General features: G+C 49.0%; 1 protein-coding gene across 4 annotated transcripts in view; it reads right to left on the reverse strand.

The window, feature by feature from the left end:
- PXN (paxillin) overlaps positions 1 to 18,016 on the reverse strand; it is a 45,290-nt gene that overhangs the window by 5,131 nt on the left and 22,143 nt on the right. Inside the window, exons 1-14 of one of the 4 annotated variants that reach the window (XM_069870792.1) lie at positions 16,192 to 16,381; positions 15,625 to 15,851; positions 15,063 to 15,178; positions 12,997 to 13,136; positions 12,513 to 12,714; positions 11,910 to 12,045; positions 6,621 to 7,652; positions 5,541 to 5,807; positions 4,621 to 5,028; positions 3,975 to 4,052; positions 1,593 to 1,763; positions 1,076 to 1,249; positions 534 to 615; positions 42 to 190 (exon numbers count right to left, since the gene is read on the reverse strand). In XM_069870792.1, the coding sequence (XP_069726893.1) occupies positions 42 to 190; positions 534 to 615; positions 1,076 to 1,249; positions 1,593 to 1,763; positions 3,975 to 4,052; positions 4,621 to 5,028; positions 5,541 to 5,807; positions 6,621 to 7,652; positions 11,910 to 12,045; positions 12,513 to 12,714; positions 12,997 to 13,136; positions 15,063 to 15,178; positions 15,625 to 15,851; positions 16,192 to 16,357 (3,348 nt within the window). In that variant the 5' untranslated portion in view covers positions 16,358 to 16,381. Of the gene's footprint in view, positions 1 to 41; positions 191 to 533; positions 616 to 1,075; positions 1,250 to 1,393; positions 1,462 to 1,592; positions 1,764 to 3,974; positions 4,053 to 4,620; positions 5,029 to 5,540; positions 5,808 to 6,620; positions 7,653 to 11,909; positions 12,046 to 12,512; positions 12,715 to 12,996; positions 13,137 to 15,062; positions 15,179 to 15,624; positions 15,852 to 16,191; positions 16,382 to 18,016 lie in introns of those variants that run through there. The other 3 variants (XM_069870793.1, XM_069870795.1, XM_069870796.1) reach the window with 3 other exon arrangements.

The following is an 18,016-nucleotide window of genomic DNA, read 5'->3' on the forward strand; positions in this document are numbered from 1 at the left end:
AGAGGGATCAGAGCAGCAGCAATGGACCTTGGGCTTCTTACCCGACAGACAAAGCACTCGGGGTGCCACAGGGTGTTCAAGGCAGATATGTAGTTTTCCAGGATAGCCCGAGCACAGCCTCCACACTTAGGAGCAAACATGTCAAAGTAGTCCTTGCGGCAATAGGCTTTTCCATCCTTCTCATGAAATCCTGCCAAAGGAGAAGAGAGGCAGAGCATCAGCTCCTGATCATTACCTCTGGCCGGTCAAGTCTCTGGGGTAACCAGTGTGAGTAGAATCGTCCTCCCTCTGCTAACACACAGCAGGGAGCTGCTCCTTGTTCTGCTGCCCTTCCTGTCCCATGCACACACATGTATGTGCATACCCTTCCCCTCCGGGGAGAAAAAAGGATTGCTACAGGCATCCTTCCCCCATAAACAGCTACATCCCTTGGAACTTCCACCTTCAGTAGTTCCCCTCTCATCCCTCATGCTGTCCCCTGCCTTACAGCCTTGGCTGCAGTTCAGAGAGGAGACCACACAAACCAGCAATACCTTCAGGTCCAAAGAAAGCTCCACACTGGGCACAGAAAAAGTGTTCAGGGTGCCATGTCCTGTCCAAAGCCGTCACCACTTTCTGTTCAGAAGAAGACAAAGTGCAAGTCACAAAGTGCAAGGGCATTGAAATAAGATTGTCCTTCAGAGAGCTGAGTAAATTCTCCCCCACCTCTGGCTCCCTTCAGGCTTTCCCCACTGCACGCTTTTGTTTTACCCTAAAAGGATCTTATGCACTGCTCCTTCCCTTAAACTCTCAGGAGCGGCACTGGTGCCTGTTACTACAGGCTACCAATGGTCAACAGCCGAGGAATCGCCACTGGAATGATGGAGCGATGTGGGGTTCCTTCAGCAAAGTTAAGAGGAACCAACTCCTCTCCCTGGTGTAAGAACCCAACTGGGCTGTTTCCCTTTCAGAGCCAGGGCAAAGTAAAAGTACAAGTCCTCAAACAAAATCTTCCACCCAGGACACGTGGATGGAGTTTTTAACACCCAGGCCTGCAGCACCTTCCTAGCACCCTTCGTCCCCGCAGGGAACTCACATCGAGGATCGGCCCATTGCAGTAGTAGCAGCGAGGGGAGAAAAGGTTGTGATAGTCCTTCTCGCAGTAGGGCTGACCATCCCGCTCAAAGAAGTTACGTGACCCGATCTCCTCCTGGCAGTGGGTGCAGACGAAGTGTTCAGGGTGCCAGGTTTTCCCCATGGCTGTAACTACCTGTGGGGAAAAATCAGATTATGAAGGACAACTCTATCTCCCTCTCCCCTAGACCACATGACAAGATACCAGCTGGAGGTAAGCAAGAATGACAACTTCTACTAAAGTGAGCCCTGGACTGGGGTAGCATGAAAACTGAATTACCTCTCATCTCAGGAGAGGGCAGTCCCTCAAGGGCAGGGTAGAGGTCACTGGAGGAGCTTACAGCGTACCTAGCCAGTGGATAAATAGAGTACTTCAGTTTCTCCAGCATCTCCAGTCTCTTCAGCCTCACGAAATAGCCCTCCCCGTTACTCCCAGCTGCAGCCCAAGATCCAGCAGTGAGGCAGCACCTTCCACTCACCTGCCCAGCGATTGGCTTCTTGCAGGCTCCACAGACACCTTTGGCGACGGTGGCAACACCCAGTTTGTTCAGGTCAGACTGGAGACTTCCTAGCATGGTGTCCAGCTGACTGCCAGGCTTGGAGGCTGTGGACGGAGGGGAGCTGCTCCCGGCTTTCCCCTGTGCCATGAACTGTAGGGAAGGGAAACAAAGACTGTAAGGCATGTGCTGCTGTGTTTGCAAGATAAATGCCTGCTGTTGCTGCCAGTGCCTCCTCTGTAGAGCCAGACAGGACATTGCTAGGAGACAGCTACACTCTCTGCAGAAGTCGGTGAGTGCCAGGATCAAGTACGCACACGTATTCTGCCCATGCAGAGACAGAGATCCTGGGATGTGTAACAGCAGAGCTGTGAACGGAGGCTTTGATTTTCCTTCCTTGCACATACAGCAGAAGTCACCAGCAGACCCAAGCAGCCAGTACAGCGCTCTCTAAGCCCCTGCCAAAAGTCTCCTTTACCTCATCAGTTCCTGGCTGGCTGACAACGCAGAGACGCCGTCCAGAGGGCCCCTGCCCCTTGACCTCTCTCTGTTTCTGTGCTGTTGTGCTCTCTGTTGTTGCTCGCTCTCTAATAGAGATCCCTCTCCTCTTCCCCATCTCAACTCCGTTTCAGCTGGAGTATCTCCTCCTTTCCTGTCCCTCCCTTTGCACCTTCTGCAGATCTTTGCCAAGTCTCCTTGGCCCCCGTCAGGCTGCTCTCATCCCTTGCTGGAGCTGAGCAAGTGGAAGCAGGAAGGAAATAGCTCCCTTCAAGCCGCCTGCTGCTTGCCTACACAGAGGGCAGCACATCCACAGCAGAGCCCTAGCAGACAGGACTGCAGTGGGAAGGCTGCCACATATACTGTCGGACCGCTGGAAACACAGGCATGGGGAAAAGGATTAAGATCCCTGTTTCAGGGGCTATTTCTGAAACTCACACCTCCACAGCACACACACGGCTTGGAAAGGCTTCCCAAGGTGGGGAGAATTGTTTAACGTAGGTTATAAATGAAGTCTATGTTGTCTTTGGCCACCAAAACCCCCTTTGCAGGCAAACTGCAATAATGGAATACAATTATTTGAGGTGACTTTGCGCTGCAGTTGCTACAGTCAGGTTTAGAGAGACCCAAAGCAGTCCCTCCTCAAAGTACTGGTCTGGAGCACATGCTTTTTCTTACTAAGAGGACAGATTAAAATAGACAAAATCTACTCTTGGGACCAACCCAGCAGCCTTTTGCCAGCACGGCCAGAGGAGCAGGGACACACTGAAGTATTTCACAGCCTTAGCAGAACCTGCCCTTCCAGCCACAGGAGGCGCTCTATTCCCCTGTCCTGCAGCTGGCTGTACTTGTAGTCAACCAGTTTACTCACTGACAAACCCTGGTTACTACTAGTTTGTATTAAAATTCTCATGACGTACATAATCCTACCTTTTTTACACACACACACCTGCTCCTCCTCAGTCTTGCCTTGCACGCAGCATGACTCCCAACGGAGCTGAACACACAGCTTTTCCCTTCCTCTCTCCTGCCAGCCATCCTGTAATTGCAGCCTCTCGCAGCGCAGCAGCGCAGAGCAGCCCCATTACACCCCAGTGTCCTGAGCCTAAAACAAACCGTCCACCACGCAGCAGCGACTTCCTGCCAGACAGTTAGAGTGAACGTCTCCGAAGCGCAGCACTGCAAGACTTTTCCCAGAGACAACAAGCCTTTGTATACAAAGCCAGGCTGATGTCCCGGGACAAAGCCAGGGCTCCCTGCACAGCACAACAGGAGGAAAAGGGCTGCACTGTGTGGAGAGAACCGTATCCTCTCAGTCTAATTGGGGGCTTGCAGCCGCCAGGCAGGGCAGACACACAGGCCACACACAAACGATAAATGCTATCTGGAGAGAAAGGAAATGAGATTAATTCCACACATAGCGACAGAGCACTCCACCCTTGCTTTGCAGGGACCTCACACTCCCGCAAGCCACAGCTGCTCTCAACACAGGGACAACCGCCTGTGCACACGACAAGTCCTACCTGGCCTGGTGATCCAGCCTTCGTGACAGCTCACAGAGGAGTCCCCACCTGAAATGTTTGTTGCCACCTCCTGCACCAGCAACTGCTCTTTACAAGGGACACCCAGCACAGCATCCACATAAACCCATCATGCAAAAGCCCTTCAAATCCCCGCCCCTCACCCATGAGAACTGGCCACCACCCAAGTTCAGTGAGGAGCTCTAGGAGGAGCAAATCATGCACTACAGGGCATCATCTCCACTAATGGCGCTGGGAGCTGTAGGAGCAGAGCCCAGCAGCACCTGCAGCGCACGCATGGACCAGAAGAGCACACCATGCCGAGGAAATAGAAAGAAGGTCCTGCCTGCGCAGGAGTGGAGGCCAGGGGTGCAGGAGCAGCCAGCAGATCGGCACTGTGGACGAGGGGAAGAGCAGAGGTCACCTGAAAAGTACAACAGGTCAAGATGTAGAGGTGTTTCCTTGCTCACTGCTTGAGAGCTGCCTGTACATACATCACACGTCGCTGCACTGCTCACAGACATTAAGACTTCCCACCATCCTTGAGCTGCAGGAGATGCAGAACACTGTTTTTGACTATGCCATCTCCTCCCCAAAATCCCTTTGCACTGTGGACCCTTGTCTAAGCAGGCAAACACAGGAAGAACTACCAACTTGCTCCTCCCAGTATTGAGATTTTGCCACCTTTTACTCCCTGTGGTAAGACTGTGGTAGGGAGAGCTGTAGCCTGTGTTTTAGAGTTACCTTCTTCATCTCAGAGGACAGTAACAGTCCCTGTTGCACAAAGCAATGATCAGGACAGGCAGGAACCACACACCCCAGCAGGTCACTGCACAGCTGGGATTAGCTGCTGCCAATGAGCTCTCTCTCTTATTCAGCAGCTCAGTACCAGCTTTCACCTGAACACTGTATCTACCCAACTACCGGGTTGGGAGGAGCAGCGGGACTGGAAAACACTGCTAAAAAAAACAAACCACAAGAAAGAAGCCTGCCTGCATCTGTGGGAAGAAAGTGTCATCTTCAGTCTGACAGCCAACAGATACAACCGTCCTGGCACTAGGGTTCAAGATCTGGGGAGAACACAGGCGTCTGGGATCTTCCGAAGGAGGGGGGCCCACACCAGGAAGCTCATGATAATCATGATCAGAAGCTTCCCACTGTAGGAGAGGCTGGGGAGCCAAGTTGAAGGAAGAGGAGGAGACTGGACTAGGAGCTGGAGTAGATGGCACATGGGAAGGCAGAGGTGGGAGTGAGAGGAGAGATGTAGGACCAGAGAGAAGAGAGGGAGCAGCGCTAGCAGCAACTGTCTTTGCAGCTTCTTTGGAAGGCTGGAGTGGGGGAGAGGCTGGAACAGAGACCGTCCTCCTTGGAGGGCGTGGGGATTCGGGAGGAAAAACCACCTAGAAAGACATGGAGGAAGAAGAAAGGTGAATAAACCCAAAGAGGCACCAACAAGCACTTCCTGTAAAAGGACGGGTGGCTGTTACTGCTATGCTTATCTCCAGGGAAAAAGCAGCAAGAAAAAAGGGAACTGGAAAACGCACTTCCCCAAGTAGCTCTAGGAAGAGCATCGTCTTACACCCAGGACTTCCTGCACAGCAACAGTCTTGGGGAAAACAATGCACACCTCTAGGACAGGTGTGGTTTTACAAATAATCCCTACAGGGACATTTGATGTGTGACAGTAACAGACTGCCCAAACAGCTACAGCACCCTCAGATCCCACTCCAGTTCTTAAACATCAAGGAACTAGGACCTGAGTGCTGGTTCCCTTTTCAGATAAGGGGGAGTAGAGTTAGTTCTTCATTTTCTGTGGCTTGGGTCACTCAGAAACTTCATCTGCATCTCTACACAATGCTACCTGGACAGAGGGACACACTGAAATTTCCCAGCACGTGTTCCTGCTTTCTACCTTCTCTACTTGCTGTCCACCGTTCTGCTCTTCCCCCTGGGGCCTGGCGGTGATAATGACCCCCTCTGTCAGCCAGTCATCCTGGCCTTTCCATTCCTCCTGCTCCTGTTCAGCAAGGCCCAATCTGCCCTGCAGCTCTTCAATCAAGCGATCTTGGGACTCAGTCTTGTGAAATATGGCAGGACCTAGCTTACGCCTTGGAGAGAGGTCACGATACATTGGATGCACATTCGAAGTCTCTTTTGTCCTCTTGATTAAAGATTTAATCTAAATGACAAAGGTAATGGTATCAGCGGAGAAGAGCAATGTCAGAGCAAGCCCAAGATGCAACAGCACAAATGCAAACCATTAGTGACAACTGTGAGCAGGAAGAGTGATGACATTTGTTCCACAATGCCAAAATTCCTCTTGGCACAGCCCAGAACAGTGACTCAGTGCAAGGAAAAACCCCATCAGGATAATCACAGCAGCCAAAAATAACTATCTAGAAAAGGAAGGGAAAGATTAACCAGCAGGAAGCCAAGACAGGAGGTGCAGCATGACCACTCCACTGAGCATTAGAGAAACCTCAGCAACACAAGGACACAGAGCAGCCTCTCTGGTGTCTGGTGCACAAAGCATACTCCAGCGCTACAACACCAACAGCTCCTGCTGACACCTAGAAAGACTTACGGAGCAGAGGAGCTGCCATCCCAAGTCAGGAACACCCTCCAGTGGCCTGAAACAGCCCTTTAACGTTTCAGAGGCCTCTATGGACTGAGCCTTACTCCAGTCCGGGAATAGAATTCCATTTCACAGGGACTGAGCCTTACTCCAGTTCAGGAGCAGAATTCCATTTCATAGGGAATTCCCTACAAGCTGCCACATTCTGTGCTGCTGATGGACACGCAGAAGAAACCACAAGGTGAAGCAGAAGATTCCAAACCTCCATGACATGCAGCTGTCAGTAACACTGCCTAGCTCTGCATGCTGTTAGCGCAGGTGAGTCCAGGCACGCTCACACCACACACGAATCATTCGTGTGCTGTCAGAACACTCCTAGTGAGGACTTGTCCTCTCCTGCATTCACTCAGTGCGTGCCTGGCCTGATGCAGAAATCCGCTCGATGGGTGGTGTGGAGACACGTGGCAGATCCCATTCAGCTTTCCAAATGTTTTCAGGAGATTGTGGAGTTGGAGTGACTGCAGAGTTTCTTAACGACTCATTTTCCTGGTCTCCTCCAGGAATCTTCCTAGGAGTTCTCTCTCTGCCTTGCCTCTTCTTGACCAGATCAAGACAGCCACTGACCTTGGTTTCACGCAGCACGTCAGCTTTTAACTCCTGTCCTTGTTCCACTACAAGGCCTGACTGGTTTTTAGTGTCTGGGAGAACATCCCTCCTATCCAGGGCCACAACCGAAGGCTCATACACAGGATTCAAAATGCTGTCACTCTTTGCATGTATCTCTGGCACATGTGCTGGCAGCTCCAGGGCCCACAGCTCATCTAAAGCTGTTTCCACATCTCTGCCCTGGGAAGGAAGGGCTGAACTGTCCCTCAATGCTCCCTGCTGAGCCAGCTCTTTAGGTGTCTGCCCCTTCCCTTGACCATTTAGAGTGTTTGAAATTGGTACACTTGAGATTCTGAGGTCAGTTTTCTGCTCCTTCTTCTCAGTCTCTTTTGCCAAATCATTTTCCAAGCCCTGTGCCTCCACATGACCTGATCTACACAAAAGCTCCACACTGGAAGCTGGCACAGCCTGGAAAACGTTTCTAGAAGAGTCAGGTTTTCTGCCCAGCTGAACCAAGCTTGCAGAGGTCATCTGCTCCCCACGAGTAGCAGAACCAGAAAAGACTCGTGGTGGGGGCACAGGGGCTGTTTCTGGCAAACAGGGCACACGTGGAGGAGTAGCAGAATGCCCTGGAGCAGGGAGAAGTGCAGCGTTAGTGCCTCCCTCCCTGACTGCCGAGGGGGCAGATATCGGTGCTGCTGAGTTGCCCCTGTGACTTGCAGAAGGGTGTGTGGAACGGGATGGTCCTGTTAAACTGTGAGAAGTGTTGCTGGAGTCTGCATTTGCTGAACTGGGAACTGTTTCTAGGGAGGGTTCAGAAATCAGAGACATAGTGGAACTAGTCTGTAAAAAGGAGACAGAAGGAATAAGGAGAGAAAAAGATAAAGACAGAGATAAGGAGAAGGAAAAAAAAAGCAAAGAATTAAGCTTTATAGCAGTCATGACCTCCAAATCAGAGCTGTGTTGATTCAAAGCTTTACTTCCAAGAACAGGGAAGGAAACTGAGTTATCACAGAGCAGAACCAGTATGACATTGTGCTGCTCTTCACATGAAATTACAGGAGATTGAAGTTCTACAGCCACGTAGGACTAGAGCTCCTGTGCTCACCTGCAGCTGCGATGGGGCACGCAGCAGCCACTGGGAAGCCAGCTACAAACCCCGGAATGTTGACTGTGAGTAAAAATCACATTAAGTTACTCACAGTCCGGCATGCAGATTTTACATCTCAAAGCTGAAAAAAGCAATCAATGAACAGAACGGAGCATGACATTTTCTTCTTGGTACACTAATAAAATGCTCCCGCTGGCTGAGTTCATGGCAATGATAACAAAGCTTCGGGGCATTCACAGCAAGAACAGATGACAGGCTTTGTTCTGTTCACATCACTATTCTCACCCCAGATGTGACACATACAGAACCCATATAAGTCTATCAGTCACTCCATGCTCTTGTAAAGCATCGCTTAGGTGACCAGATCAGCCTCTTCCCTTGAGGCCAGAGGCTCCACATTTACTTTGTAATAAAAACAGCATTAATTTTGATCCAAAACACATCCTAACAAGAGTGACTAATGCAGAGTTTTCTATTTTCCTTTCTAATGGGGTCTTTTGAAAATAAGAGATCATGGGCCCTCCTTTCCCCGCTGTCAGTGGTTCCTGGCTGAATGCTGGGAGACAAACTGGCATTATTCCTGTTTCCTAAAAGGAGAAAATCCACACAGGAGCTTGGGCGAGTTCACACAGCAGGTCAACCCGAGACCAATGCTGAGCCTTCCCCATTTTAAAAACCTTTCCACAAAGGATTTCCAAATCCAAGAGCTATCAAGCCCTGCTGTGATTCTTCGTCACGTTTGCCAAAGGAGCCCCAAGAAGCCAGACGCTCATGCTCTACGGCAGCAGGGCACATCAATTCTTAAGCCCCTGTATGGTATCTCAGTCTCTACTTCTCTTTCCAAGATATTTATCCTCAATAAAAGGATAAAATTAACCAGAACACGCAAAATCTGCCAGGAGAAGGCAGAAACATATACTTCCAGCTGACCTAAGCTGCTGCCATCCTGAGGGGTCGGGAGCTGGTGCGCACAAACACAGCTGCAAAGTTACAATCGTAACACTGCAGAGAGACACCAGGAAGAAAGAAAGAAAGAGCAAAAGAGGACCACAGTTCATGACAGATCGCTCCTCTCCTTGAACAGCACAGCAAGACCCACAGTCACAGCAGAGATGAAAAGGACTGATAGGTACATTCAGCAGTTAAAATGAGGGATTTTCCCAGTGTTGCCCTCCCCTGTGTTTTGCTGAAGCTGGAGGCAGCTGTAAAAGTAACCTGGTCTTGTCTTGTGGTTCACACTTGGTTTCTAGACTTCCTAAAACGAAGACAGTAATTTGCAAGGCAAGGCTACCATTTCACACAAAACCAAGTACTTCCAGTGTGTTAAAAACACACCAGTTCCAAAATAAGAGCAATGGTTAAACACTCAACAGTAGCAGAACAGTTAAATACAAGCACCTAGCTGTGCAGTAAGCAGGCATCACATTACACTGAAATGGCAGAGACTGAAATAACAAGTGCATTAATAATCTCAGTGTCCACTGAATGATGAGCTAGATAATCAAAATCAAATGGATTCTGTAAGCAAAAACGGCGAGCAACTCATTAAAGCAAGGAAAAGATGATAAAGGGGTAACGTATCAGTCTGTAACAGAACCTTTTACTCTAGGGTATGAGGGAAATGAAACATTCATGCCTCTACTCCTCCCACCCCCATCTACTGCAACTTCTAGTGGCACCTACTCCACCAACTCCAATTAGTTACACATTATACTTCGTTCTTCTGTCCTGTCTGTTGCAACCACTACAGGTCTGGCACTGGAAGCTTATCTTTCACCTTTGCCACTGGTATGGACTAGAAACCCGTTTTTACAGTAGCACCACTAGTTGGCACAAACAGAGAAGGTAAAACCAAACAAGGATTAAAGGGAAAACGAGGCAGCCTGAGGACAAGAAAAAGGAAAGTAACAGTTAAAAAAGTCAGTGACAATATTGACAAAAGGAAAATGACATAGAAACCATTTTCTTTGTGCTTCAGGGAAGAACACCTGGGCATAGAGGAGCTCGATGCCTTGCAAAAATCCAAATGCTGTGTTTATAGAAGTGCAAAACATAAAATCTTGCTGCATTTCAGGTTGCTACCAAGGCTCAACCAGGAACCAAGCCAGGGAGGTGGGCAGTATTACAGAAAGCAGCTCATCTCTGCCATGCAGGGTTTTTTTGAGCTGCACAGAGATTCCCAGGCTTTTACACAAACCTGCAAAGCATTTGAACACCCACATTTAAAAATGTCCCCTCCTTAGATCTTGCAAGGAAAACCTCTGCTGAGCAGGATGCCTCTCAGTTGCTGAGAGCTGACCTAGGAGCAAAGGCCAGTGGCAGCAACCACACCCTGAGCCTGTTTTCTGAGCCCTGATATGAGCATGAGGCCATAGCGCCCCAGCTCCCACAGCACAGGGAAGGAGCGAGGCAGCAACGCAGGTGGGAACTGCCTCCAGCTTCCCAACAGTGCTGCTTTTCAACCAGACTGAACAACACCTGGGGATGTCCTGCCCTCTACCCTAGGATCTAATACGGAGGAAAAAAGGGAATGCTAAGGTGTCAATATTTGCAGCTGAGTAAATACACACTACGTTCAGTCTAGAGAAAACAGTGAGTAACCCCTAGATTCTACTAAATGAAGTTCACAGGCCAGAAATGGCAGACTGAATTCAATTCCACCAAGTGCAAGGCAAGCAAAGTCTCACGGAGTGCACACGTTCATTGCCAGGTTCTGAATTCACACTTGCTCAGAACTCGAGGTATTTTAATGCCCTCCACGAAACCCACAGCACCACACATCAAAAGCACTCACAGGAACGGTGGCACAGAGACAACACCAAAGAGCAAAGCTGTCACCGAATGTCCTGTCTACCTCTCCTCACAAAACATTCCTCAGCTCTGGCTGCCCCACCTGAACTCATGGTAAGAGGAGATGGAGTTCAGCACATACAAGAAAGATCAAGCATCAGCAGAATCTTCCGTATGAGGAAAAACCAGACAGTTGGGGACTTTCTTAGGACTGGAAAACACTTGCCTGTGTGTGTAAGAAAGGCAAACCCAACAATGACAACAAAGAGAAGACAGGAGGTATTTGCTTTCTCCACCTCTCAGAACAAATCCAAGTGAAGAACTTTTTGAGGCTGTAACCAAACCAGCTGGAAGCAGACAAGTTAGAAGAGAAAATATTTTTTCATTTTGCTACAATTATGGGTAAATGAAGTCTCATTAAAATAAGCTCCACAGTTAATCACCTAGTGCAAGAATGATAAAGAACGAGTTATCCAGGTACATATTCCAATTGCTTCACCTATCAAGATGACCATAGGCAAGTTATTTCTGAGCTTATCCTGTTACGGGATTTTCATGCACTACTTGTGAACTTATGACCAAAGCAGCATTCCAATACAATAGTCTGATTTCCAAACAAGACTCTGAACAGTATTTGCCATCCTCTGTCCCCACAAGAAGCTCAGACTCTAATTCCATTTTAAGGTGAGTAAGAGATACTGATTTAAGACAGAAACCTTTGAAGTCTCCAGCTGTCTGATGCAACGACTTCAGTGCTCATACCACATGCCTGGAAGACCTTCCTCGGGGAAAGCACATCAGGGTAAAAATACACTCCAAAGAGGAGGGTCATCCCACAGAACAGAAGAGCCTGGTCTCTGTCAGCAAGCAGATGGGTGTCCCATGCTCGCCTACTTCTCATTAAGTGGCAGCATAGCAAAATAACTCACCCTGTACTGAGCTCATCATGCCTGGCAAACAGACAAACTGCAGAACTGAAGGAAAACCAGACCCTAGATCTATCTGCCTTACCCTGCCAGTGATGAGAATTTATAGCAGGTGAGAACACCTACAGCAGCACTTGGAAAGCACAAAAATCACCACAGGGATTCTGGGAGGTAAAGAGGGCATTCCGGAGACCAAACAAGGTCAGCAGATGTGGCTAACAGACAAGAGTGGAGAGGGAAAAGATGAAGCATTAAGTTGTTGTGATAGGGTACCTTAAAGTCAGAGAGAGATGCCATCAGCTCATCCAGTTCTCGTGTAGCTGAAGAAGCAGATATGCGGGTCTGCTGCTGACTGGCAGTGACTCGCTGGGGGCTGCTCACCTCGCCTTGGCTCACAGTGATTGCAGGGCTGACAAGGCAAAGAAATAAACAAAGAGAGCATTTAAGCCTGGGCGAGCACTCAGACTAGAAGTCCCACTGCTCCTGCTCCCCCAAGCAGAGTTCTGTCCACACTGCCCACCCTGGGCAGCTTCCACCACAGCAGCAGCCCCTGCCGCTCTGCCAGGTCTGACGCGGGTGCACCCACTCCCCCAGGCTATTAAGGGATGGACGATGACCAAACATTGATTTTGTCAGACAGTGAGTACTTGTGATCAGCTATAAATCTGAGCTTGAACAACCCACCTGTCATAACTCGACTTAGGCATTTTTTCATGCGGGATAAAAAAGCACCAGCATCTTCATGCACTTGCTTGACTTCTGACCCTATAGCTAAAGCCCATCTTCTCTCCGCCTGCTCCTGCAGCGTCTGCCCCTACGCTATTCCCACAAGAGTCTGTCTCTCCCCAAGTCTGCATCTATCAAAACACTACTCACACTGGGCTTGGCACAGAGCTCTCCAGCTCATCCAGCAGGCTCTCCACACTGGGACGCACATCTTCGATCCCACGTGCACCATTCCGCTTTGGCTTTTCTTTTGTAGGGGGTGCAGCCTTCCCTCCCACTGAGCTGCTTCCCTCTGGGACAACATAGTGAGGTCCGGTCACGCTAGGCACCGATGGGCTTCTGCTGGCTTCATCTTAATAAAGGGGAAGCAAAAAGAGTCATTCAAACCTCTAGGTCCATACGTACATGCTAATCACAGACAAGAGGAACAAACTGCCCTGAAACCTTGTGGAACACCCGTATTTGAACTTAACAGCACAAGGGCCCAAGTAACCTGTTTAAACTTCGAAAATTTAGCTAAAGCCAACGTTGAAGTTGGCCCTGCTTTGATCAGGGCACATCACCACAGACCTCAAGGGATCCCATCCATACTAAAGGAATCTTTGATCACACCAAATGTCCTCCTATTCCTTACCTGCTGGGAAGCCACTGGCGGGGTTATGCTGAACAGCATTCAGTTCCAGAAGGAGTCTGTCCAGTTCTGAGAGGTTGCTGCCCAGAGAGGAGCTGGTCATTGTGGGAGACGGCTCTGCAGACTTCTGCTTGTTTGGGAAACTGAAGACAAAAGGGAAGCGTGAAACTTCTACATTGGGATACAGCAGAAGGATTGAGAGAAACTTGCATTAGGTTCACAAAATTTACAAACATACTGTGTTCTTTTCAAGCTGGTGCTTTTAGCTCTGGGGGAAAGACAACACGTGCTTTGGGAAATTAATACAATGCAGCCGCTGCTGAGCCTCACCTTCAGTGGTTGGTTACAAAGAAATAGCACCGATGGACAGGGCCTGAGGTTGTAGCATCATATGCTGCACAGCCCTGTAGCAAAGAGTTAACGGCCTGCGGATCCAAGCCACACAGAACAGCAGCGGAACCATTGGCTTGCACACAGGAAAATCACTTGTTTCTGCTGACATCACACCAAGCAGCAAAAACCTCCCCCTGGAGCAAGGGAATGCCAGGCCAGCACAGAATGGAGAATGAAGCAAAGTGCAAACCTCAAGCTATCAAAAAAAACCTAAAGGGCAAGAGGTTATGTGGCAGCCTCTTGCAGCACTCAAGGTCTCTTTACAAGTTCTCAAATCCTTAATTTGGGGAACTCTAATCAATACAGAAGGAAGTAGTTTGAAACTATTTTCTACTTTGATAAATACACAAGCCTTTAAAGAAGTTCACCTGCGCACAAGTGTGTATAAAACAGTGGCTGTAATTATTGCTTATCCTGTGTGGGTGATCCCATTTACCACACACAACTGCAAACTGTTACAAAGCAAAACTGAGCACCAATGCAGTGATTTTTATAGCAATTACACTGCAGTAACAGTCTTCCCATTGACAATGGCAGGGAAATTATTTTCTCCTAGTTTTACAAATGGAGAAATTGCTTTAATGCTCTAGAGATTCTTATTTTATAAAAAAGATACATTCCAAATCCAAAATGAGAACTCGTATCTTGTGCACCCTACCACATTATGCTGAGAAAGTTAATATGTAACAGGCTTTAGGCCTATAACACAAGGGACAATTATGAAATTCCATAAGGGCAGTTATTATCTTTCTCTTCAGACTGAAAAACAAATTCCACATACACAATCTGAGAAGGACATACTTCATCCTGACCCAAGCACATAAGGTACAACTCACAGCAGAATCACGCCATGCTAGACCCTTGTACAGCAGGACTTGTGGCTGTGATTACCTACATTATGTACTAATTACATGCAGCCATCTGAAAAAATTGGAATTACTGACTCCACTGGGCCATCTCTGGATATGCCTGCCTCTACCCAGAATTAGTTCTGCTTGAAAGCGCTTTCCTGCTCAGTGGATTCTGGCATGGTCAAAACACAACAGCAGAGAAACTCCAGCCACCACGGTGCAGTGGTACCCAGGACGGGGTGCACTGTAAGGGGCCAGAGATGAAGCTCTGACAGCCTCTTCCTCACTCATCCCACACGAGCAAAAAGGTCTGTCCTGCCATACAGGCTGTTCCTCCAGCCTCTCGGTGTAAAAGCAGCAGCCTTTTTGAGTACAAACCAGTCACCTGTCCATTAGGTACTGAGACCAAAGTTTTAATTAGTTTGAATTTACTTGAAAATGAGAGTCATTGCTGACCCTGCTAGGCCAGGTAACGGAGTTCGCAGGATAAATGACCCAAAGCATTAAAGCATTTTTGGGCTGCTTAACCAGGGGATGGATTTGTCACCTGACTCTGGATCGTATCCTTCACAATACAAACCAGATCCTGTTCTGTCTGATGAATCCTTATCCTCTTCTGCCACTGAGCACACCAAAGGGCCAGGTCAATGTTTGAAGATGGGAGGAAAGTTACAGCAGCCTCTTAAATAAGAGGTAATCAAAACCAGCACAGGGCAGCACAACATATCTGGGAAGCGCAGCATTTGCTTCCACCTACAGAAGGCAGCTTGAGCCACAGCAGCTCAAGTTGTGACTCAGGCTTATCTCTTAACGGGGACAAGATACCTGTAGACGTGCTCCTCTTCACTGGCACGGGGAGAAGGAGAGCTGAGCCCGTCTCTAGGAATGGAGGCACTGGAACTTTTGGCACTAGAGCTGTATATAGGAGACTGGGACTGAGGCTGTGGAAAAGGAGATTTGCGTTGGAAACAGAAAATATGAAACAAATACGTACACCACTGCATTGCAACTCCTCACATGGATAGGACAGAATGAAGCCCACCCGCAAAAGACCAAACCCTGCTATACAGCAAACCAGCCTCTATCAGATGAGCTACATCAGGAACAACTCTTCCTCGCTTGCTTCACATTTGCCTGTGAGTCACAGACCTGTGCTGGGAACCCCCCATATGCCTTCCACGGGTTACAAGACAGATGACTAACACTAACCTCATCACGCTGCCATTTTGTCGGAACAGTAACGATGAGTTTCAAGTTCATGTTTGCCATTTGCTCCCACTAGTTCTATCAAAAAACCCCACCTCCCCCCCATTTCCCCACTCTGTTCATCATCAAACTCATTCTCACTTCTCACTATTCCCTCCCCTCGTCTTCTTCCTTCACTTACTTGCTGGTGGGCGTATCTGGATACGCTGGGCTGCCACTGGTCTAAGGGGTCGATCACAGTGCCATTCAGGGCCTCATTGGAAGGCGGCGGGGGAACCGGAGGTGGCACAGCAATCTCCTGGTACGTGTGGTTTCCAGTTGGATAGGAGTAAGGCGTCTCCTCTGTTAGAAACACTGGTCGTTTGGAGATATGTGAGGTGGTGGATTCCAGGTCTGCCAGTAAGGCGTCTGCAGGAAAGCAAAAAATAAAACCAAAATGGTAAAATCCTGGACTACGGCTTTTCCTCTGCCATCTCATTCAGGATATCAATATCAGAAGGTCTTTGGGAAGACTTCTCATCTACAGTGGTCTAGTAAATTCCCTGAAAAACATCACTGTAGGCCAGGATTGAAAGGATTAATCAAACTTCTAGTACAAAGAAAACACCAAGAGGTGCGAAAGCAGCCAAAAAAAATGTGTTAGTCTCAGATTTTTGTCTTAACTAGAAAACTGTGAAACAACAGGGACCCACAGTCCCACTGCAAACTGCGGAAGAGCCCAGAGATCGACTCGCAACAGGACACTGACACAGGCTGATTACAGGCTCCACATCATCCGAGTCATTTAGTGTGGCCGCAGGCACTGCTTTCTGCAGGAAACAAGATCTCAGGAGGGGTTTTCTCCAGAGCCTAAGGTAGCAAAAGAAGCATGAAACTTTCAGATTAGTCCATTGGCGCAGCAGGAGTACATGCATCAGTTCTCCTAACAAAAATCCCTCTCCCTACGTCACACACACATTTAAGCAGCTCCCAGAGGCTGCCAGGTAAATGTGATTTCTTCTCCTGGAAACAATTTTCAACTTGCTGGGTGGAGACTGCCCACAAATTCCTGAAGAGAAGAAAAACTTCCACCAGCTACAAACACCATCACTCGTGCCAGGCTGAGGAACCCACGTCACACACCAACTCTCAGAAATCTCAAAGCAGGAAAAACGCTCTCCCTCAGAGACGGGGCATGAAAAGGCATTCCCACCTTTCCAGTTTTCTCCCTACAAACTATTCTCTGCCCATTCCCAACCCCACACTCCCCTGCAGCAACTCACATGCAAATCCTGACTTGTCAGACCTTCTGTCCTGGAATCCACCCTGCAGAGCCCGCTGCAGTCCCTGGCAGGGGAAGCCCAGCACGTGACAGCAGGTCTCCAGTTCTGCACCGCACTCAGGCTAAAGGAGCCTCGCTGGCCGGGCGCCCGGCTTTCCATGGGGGCAGCAGCTCCTGGGCACACCTCTTTAAGGCTATTAGAGAGGAGCTGGATCACTAGGGACATCAGTGCTCTCCATTATAAAAGCATCAGGACATACCTGACAGGTCCCTTCGGAAATGTGGAATTCTGCCAGACAACAGTAATGCAATGTGGACAGAATTAAGAGAGGAGGCTCTCAACCCCCCCCTAGTCTCCCTCCTCTCTGCGCAGACCCAACTGTCTTCAGGCAGTCACAGTCAGCAGGATTTCTCTTTCTCCTCCAGCAGGTACTTGACGCTCAGGTTTGGGGTGCGAGGGCTCATCCAGAGCGCATCCACCCCGCGGTGTCCTCCTCCAGGGCCACAAGGAGCTGAAGTTACCAGGTGGCACCAGAATAGCAATCGAGCAACTGCTCGCCCTAATGGGGAAGCAGGCAGGCACCTGCCAGCTCAAAGCCACTTACTGCCCGAGCGGAGAGACTGCACCACTTAGCAACCCTTCAACAGAATATATTAAAGGGTCACATGGAGGACAGCATTGTTGCATTACAAGATGAGGAAGGTGCTGCTTTTCTATTCACTCTCTTCCACAAACCAAAGCATCATAAAAAGAAAAAGCAATAAGCGGTCCTGCCCTCAGAGAGCTGCATACAGCCATTAGCAAATTAAATACCTGTTACATGAACTCCACACACCTTTCTCTTAGCTAAAAAGATGCTGCAACTAATTTAAGCCACAGGCATCTTCCTAGAGGGGCCAAATAAGACAGAAAGCAGATTCTCCAAGGGATGCAGCTGGGGAAAAATGAACTTAATCTTCTTTTTAAGCAAAAGAACAGTTGGTGGATTCCAGAGCAAAAGGCACGTACCTCAAGGGGACTGCTGAAGGGCTGCAACTCCCTCCACTAGGCACGTTCTATGACTGGAGGGCTGTGCACACAAGCTCCACAGAAGTGCTACCCGGGAAGGTGTGGTTTTTCTTTCTCCCCACCAATGACAAGGGCAAATCCAACTCCACCAGGAAGTGAAAACCCCATGAGGGTGCTGGCTGGGCTGCTCAAACCCTGCAGAGGGGACCCAAACCATTTTTCCACCCTCCATCCCAGCACTCGCTGCGGGACAGGCAGATGTAACCATGTCGCTGCAGAATTCTCCTCCTCGGTTCCGCTCTC

This window comes from Phaenicophaeus curvirostris, chromosome 17, assembly GCF_032191515.1.
Source record: "Phaenicophaeus curvirostris isolate KB17595 chromosome 17, BPBGC_Pcur_1.0, whole genome shotgun sequence".
Lineage (NCBI taxonomy): Eukaryota > Metazoa > Chordata > Aves > Cuculiformes > Cuculidae > Phaenicophaeus > Phaenicophaeus curvirostris.